General features: G+C 39.7%; 1 protein-coding gene across 1 annotated transcript in view; it reads right to left on the reverse strand.

The window, feature by feature from the left end:
* Nucleotides 1-2,448, reverse strand: part of LOC121870050 — a 17,184-nt gene extending 14,736 nt beyond the window's left edge. Inside the window, exon 1 of the mRNA XM_042371791.1 lies at nucleotides 2,393-2,448. Coding sequence (XP_042227725.1) covers nucleotides 2,393-2,448 — 56 coding nt within the window. The remainder of the gene's footprint in view (nucleotides 1-2,392) is intronic.
* Nucleotides 2,449-6,710: the final 4,262 nt, after the last annotated feature.

Consider the following 6,710-nt stretch of genomic DNA (forward strand, 5'->3'; position numbering starts at 1 on the left):
TATCCTGAGCAGCGCCGTGGTTCAGGTAGCATGAACGCCGTCCCCAGTCCAGCGTGGCTCCTCCACTCCTGCCATACTTGGGTAAATGTTTGCAACTCTGCATAGAGGACATGTTCTCTGGAGCCGCGCTGGGAGACGTTTGCAGCGCTACGTAAGGGAGGGCGACGAGGAGAGGGGATCTGCAGCAATGTAAAAATAGCTGCAGTGCTGCACTGTGTTTAGCTTCAGTTCTGCATAAAGATAAGCTACAGTGCTGCACAGAGATAGACTACGGTGCTGCACAGAGAGAGTGAATTAAAGTGCTGCTCATGAATTAGCTGCAGTGCTGCAAGGGAATTAACAACAACGCTGAACAAAGAATGGGAAGAACTGCAATGATGGATAAGAGTTGCAGTGTTACATCAGAGTTGCAGTGCTGCAGTGTTGAAATGCAGCGTTATATGGAATAGCCGTATGGGGGTGAATGAAGTGCGGGAGGAGTTTGCTGCAGTCCAGGGGGGGGGGGTCTGAAGTGATGCACGGGTGGTGGTGTATGGGTGATGGCTTAACACGGGAAGTGGTGGTGCACGAACAGTGGTGGTGGTGGTGCTCGGGAGGTTGTGGTGCTAGAGCGGAAGCGGTGGTGCAGGCAGACAGTCACCAGATATACTACTAATAATTAACGCCGGAGTTCAACTGGAAACATGTAGTGGGGGATGATGGGGGAAGAGGAGAGGTTGTGTGGAGAAAGGGAGGGGTGGGGATAGTAGGGAGAATGAAGGAGGGGAAAGAACATGGCCGGAGTAGGGGAGAGGGAGAAGTTAGCAAAGTGGAAAAAATGAAAGAGGAGAGAGCTGGAACCAGGAAGCCTGGAGAAAGAAGAGGGAAGTGAAAGATAGGGAAAATGGGAGGAAGAAATAGGAGGCAGAATGAGTTAGGGAGAGGAGGCATCACAATGGCAATGTTAAAACAAGGGAGAACACACCTAACTGACTCGCCTATAGGTGAGAACGCTTCTAACTGGCTCACCTAAGACGTGAGAACGTATCTAACTGGCTCACCAATGTCGAGGAATGCGTTTAATTGGCATGTTTAAGATTCACTACGATGATGCGGGTCAACATGATACCCAAGTTTCACTGGAGATTCTAACGAAACTAGAAGCCTTCTCTCATCCCCTGGGGTGAAGAAATAACGAAATGAAATAATGTACGAATTTGATAATCTTCACCCTGGCTCAAAACAAAACAAATATAATTCAGGATTTTAGTAGCATGTGTTTCCCGAATTTTAAGGCAGCACGCCGTATAAGTGTAAAATGCGAGGGTGAAAATATTATGGCACGGTAAATTATTCTATAAAACCTCCGTTGTATTTCACTGTGAGGAAATTATATTCACTGCGGGGTACCCAACAGACTGTGACTCCCGGGTCAGAAGACTAAAAAAATTTACAGATTCCCTTATGAATAATTCACCATTTATTCAAAGTGCAGAGAGCAAGTGTCAAATTCAATAAATGTAAACATAAAGGGGAGCAACATAGATGAGCGAAAAAAATAGAAACAAGAAAAAAATATTGACATGGTGGGGGGATTGAAGAGAATATAAAATTTGCTTGGTGGCAAAGTAAACCAACATTTGGTAAAGGAAATACATGTGTTGGTAGAGCCTTCACGTGTCAGAAACTTTAGCATACAGAAAGACAAGAAAAAGAGTGACTAAGAATTCTCCATTGGCTGCTTTAAGCCGGAGAAAATATCCCTCACGCACGAAAGAACATTATCGCCCAGGGGAAAAAATTGGGCTGACTAAAGGCAGTAAATTATCTTTATGAAAATAGTCATTTTGTTGGTGTTATAACGATGTTCCCACCAACGTTACCCCGGGGTGCGGCCCCCATGGGAGGTGACTGTATCTACACGTCGTAATTACTGCACCGTGTAATGGTAATTGTATATCACAGCATTGTTCCATGCGCGATTAATACCCAGCTGTAATAATGCCATAATGGACGGTATAATGTGCTTTTATTTGCGCAGTCAAACGTGGACATGGAGCTGAAGTGGTTTACTATCATTTTTAATATTTGGTAATGGATCACTATTACATATTTAAAACTGGGAATGTGAGCAAATGTGTCTTGTTAATTGATTGGTAATGGCGGGGCTATTATTGACATTCGCTACCAGGGTCAAATATATTCCCATATGATCCAAACAATCTCCATAAAAAGAAAACTAACTCCAATCCTATCGTGAAATAAACCAATGTCAAATTAAATTTGGTAACATTTTAGTGATACCTACGCCCATTGTTTCAGAATAGGATAAAAAATAAAATGAAAACTTTAAACCCTGACCAGACCAGAACAAAAAAACTCTACTAAACCTACTGTAAACCATTTACCTTACCACACCGCGTTACCACAAGGTAACACTGACATAACCTTAGCCTCGTCACTCTTCATCGTCGCTATGTTAATAAAAGGTATTTGTTTTTCCACGGCTACTTGGTATTCGGGAGGGCAGGAAGCTTGTTGCCGCCCACCCCCAACCAGCCCCCTTCCACCAACCACCGCCACAATCCCGCCCGCAGATAAAGTTGCACACGACATTCCCCCTGCAATTACGACACTGTAACGACACCATTACCCACCCAACTGATGCTTGTCCTCCAACCTCGCAGCTCTGCATCCACTCCTGCTCCCACTCGCTGCCCTCTCTCACACGCTCTCACAGTCACCCACTTTCTTTGAGATTCTAAATCCAACTCACGTTTTTTTTCTCCACCGTTTATTTTCCTCTCTCTGGAGTACGCTTCTGTGTATTTGTCTCAGGCCTAGTGAGTTACACGGTGGAAATACGCTTAGTCTAAAATTTCTAAATAACAAGTGAAAATAAACAAATAAAGCTAACTTATTTAAATACAATAAATAAAGTTTTCAACTTAAAGAAAATCTATTTGAAATTCAACAGAAGTTCATAATAAACAATGAGTTCTATACAGGCTTTCTTTTTTAAAGATGATAGTGGCTATTAGTTTATCTTCATGCATCCATTTTCCACTTTTTCAATGAACACTGAAATTAAACGAGGCTTCGGAGAGAACAATTCTCCAACTTACTCGCATATTATTTAACAATGTGTCCAGACACTCTCGTCATTTCCATTGGTCATTAGGTCTATCAACACCAATCAAAAATTGCAGTAGTCCCTATTTCTCTGTAAAATATAAATTATGAATTTTTCAGAATTTACTTATACTTGTATTTTATTTTGTAATGTGTTTGCTCACAGGATACTTTTCACATTAGTCTGTCTGTCTAATATTTCAACTCAGTTTACCAACTGAAAAACATGAATTATAATTATTAGAAACATGATCGACGATATGAGGATCAAGACACTGTAGAGGTATACTTTCTCTGTCATGTTTCATAATACTGTATTTAGATGAACTTACAGTTGATCGAAATTGTTAGACCTGAACTGGCAAACCTAATTAGCTTTACTACTTTGCTAAGTAAATATCATATTTAAGTATACCCTCAATTCAATTGTTAAAATCATATGTATTCATTTTGCAGTTTCACATATTTTACAAATAATATGTGGAACTGCGGACGTTACTATACCTCTGACGATATGTTAGACCAAACACGGCTTCATTTGTTATCCGCTAAAAAAAATCTTTGCTATACACTCGGTACGGTACATTGTATACCCGCTTCCCAGCCTTCTCACCTGTAAATCCTTATAACGCACATGAGAGACTTAGCTTTATAACTAACAGATTCTCTTATACTGTTCACTGCTGCTTTTTGTTCGGTGATAAATGTTCCTGACAACATGTGGTTAAGAACGCCTAAATATTGTGTTAAAAATGTGATATACAGTATACCCATAATACTGTGTGGCTTACCACAGTCACTTCATTTTATATCTCAACCTTTAATAACACCTCATACACCTCTCTCAGTGTACTTAGTAAATGGGCACACATTTCAAAGACTGTGTTATATTTTCACTTTTTAAAAATAAGTTGATGTATACAGTATCTCAAAAAAGTTTCGTTAACCATGAGGTCGATGTGATTCGAGGCTTTCCGAGCAATGTTACTCGACCGGTTTCTGAACGGTTAGTAGTTCTACTGTACATTCGCGACCTTTGAGCATGAATGAGCATATACGTTTTAGAAGGATGTGAATCCTCCGAGGCTTCAAAACAAATATTAAATTACTAGACGTACTGTGGATGTTGTACATGGATACCAGCACCATGCCAGTCATCAACGGGATCTTACAGGGAATGGAGCGAGGAATTATCGGGGTGACGTCACAAGATGTGAGAGGGTGCTATCATTGCCCTTCACGAGGGTATACGTAACGCTGAGATGGCACGGGGAACTAGGGTGAGCGAACCCACAGTATCACGATGGGTTAGGCGCCATGAAACAACTGGTGTCACACAAACTTACAACCACAAACGTCTTACTATAGGTGGACCCCGGGAGGTTCTGTTCCTGCAAGTCCCTTGGTCCGAAACCTTATGTAATTTATATATCGGTAACATGGCAGATCCCATGTATACCGATATATTGTATATTGCTGTAGCTGTTCACTCAAATATAAAAAAATATTTGCTTAGTCACTTCATAAATCAGACATATCGTGAACAACACTGAAATATACACTAAATGGCAGTGTTTCGTAACATTATAAGACAAACCTCAAAACGGATATTTCATCATTGTTGCACTACAACGACGTAATGGTCAATGTCCGTTTTGAGGTCTGTGTCTCAGTTATGATGTTCCAAAACTTCCATTTTGTATATTTCATTGTTATTGTAATTATCAGTCAGTGACCCGTTTACATGCCTTGCTTCTACCTAGCAAGATACATATATTAATATAACATAGGATTTTTGTTATATTGAAGTATATAGTATGCTATACATGAGTATACAAGGACGACTCCTACCCCCATCTCTAGCTGTTGCTGAGTATGGCGAGCAGGCGTACCAACTTATGAGCTAAATCATAAAAAATTACTGACAACACCAGACCAAACTAATGTATCCTAACTTACTCGCACAATGTAAAGTCGTCATCTTACATTAGTCTGGTTAGGTTTGTGAGGTTCGTGTTGTCTGTAATCACCAACTTTCAAGAGAGTAAGTAAATAAATATTACCAGTTTGAATGTAATTTAAGAAGGCGACCTATTCAATGGCTTATAACCTGACGATCTTACGGTAGTGTTACTGTGGTATGGTTAGGTTAGGGTAGGTTGGTTCTTGTGGTTTGTTTTGAGAATAGAAGTATAGTTTTCAAGCTCGTGTTTCCTTGCTTCCTCCCCAGATTTGTATTCTGTACATTAAAACAAAATAACAATAAGGATCCCGTCAAAAAATATAAACAGTGGTAGCTCTAACAGAATGATATGTTTACACGTTAATTTGCATTCTTGCTCTAAAAATATTTCAGTCATGCATCCAATTACGATTCGTCACATCTTTTTTTTCTAAATTTGTAAACCTAATCAAAATGCTAAGTGCTCACATGAAATTAGCCTGGTCAGTAAATATTGCAGTAATGTATATCATTATCAAGCACAGTAAAGCAAATTCTATAAAAATTTAAATTGCTCATAGATTCCCTTTCCTGTACACAAATCTAGTAACTAGTGAATTATCAGCCAAGAAATTATAGTTGGTGGTGAAGCATGAACAAGTACATCTACATATGTCGTTCAGATTATGTGCAACACTTGTATTGTAACACTAAGAGGGATAATTACAATCATAAAGTTAGACTGTATTAGATCGTAACTATGGCGAGTTTAAAGCAGCAGTGATTACATATCTGAGTGATGCCCGACACATATGTTTGTAAATGACAATATAATAATTTGATAATATACCTGCTATGGTGTTTTGAGGTAGGCCTATATTTCACCACTTAATTGAAATAATTTCTACCAAGATCACAAATATAACGAATTTTTTTATCAATACTTTGTACAAATTGTAAATGTTACAATAAACAAATATCTGATCATTTGGCGATGCTGCCCATAACAGTTCACTTGCTAGCGGCTTGTATAATGAACATTGTTGGGCGAAAAATATATCAATTTCTCTTTGTGTTGTTTTTTCCGCATTGTTTGGAGGGTAATTAAAATAACCAGGCAAAAGAAACTGCTGATATCAGAGCAATATCGTTGTAATGATCTATTCTACGTGTTGAATTGCCAGCCGGTCGAGCGGTTCTGTCTACCCGTACCGAATGTAAACACGAATTGTCACGTCATTGTTATGTAAACACGGAAGCCCCCCACACCAGTTTAAGGGCCATCACCTCTAACTGGCCCCGGGCTCTCAAAGGTTCGAACGTTACATCTACCTCTTGCTGGAGATGCGAAAACGCCTCTAACTGGTTCAATTTAGATACAGCACAAAACTGATAGCCAAAATGGGAGGCGTGATTGCAATGAAATTCGGCCATAGCTAGAAGTCAGCTCTCACCCGCACTTACAATGACAAAACAAAGCACGTGAAAATTTGAGAATACCGACCATGACCACATGCGGCGCCAAGCCCAGGCAGCATCCAATATTAAACCCCAGACTGGAGAACAAAAATATTTGTAACAGTACCAAGACAGTATACCTGACCTCCAGTTATATTGTCAAGAGGCAAAGATTTCATGATGTGACCTTAAAAATAAG

Source organism: Homarus americanus, unplaced genomic scaffold (assembly GCF_018991925.1).
Source record: "Homarus americanus isolate GMGI-L3 unplaced genomic scaffold, GMGI_Hamer_2.0 scaffold10377, whole genome shotgun sequence".
NCBI classification, from domain to species: domain Eukaryota; kingdom Metazoa; phylum Arthropoda; class Malacostraca; order Decapoda; family Nephropidae; genus Homarus; species Homarus americanus.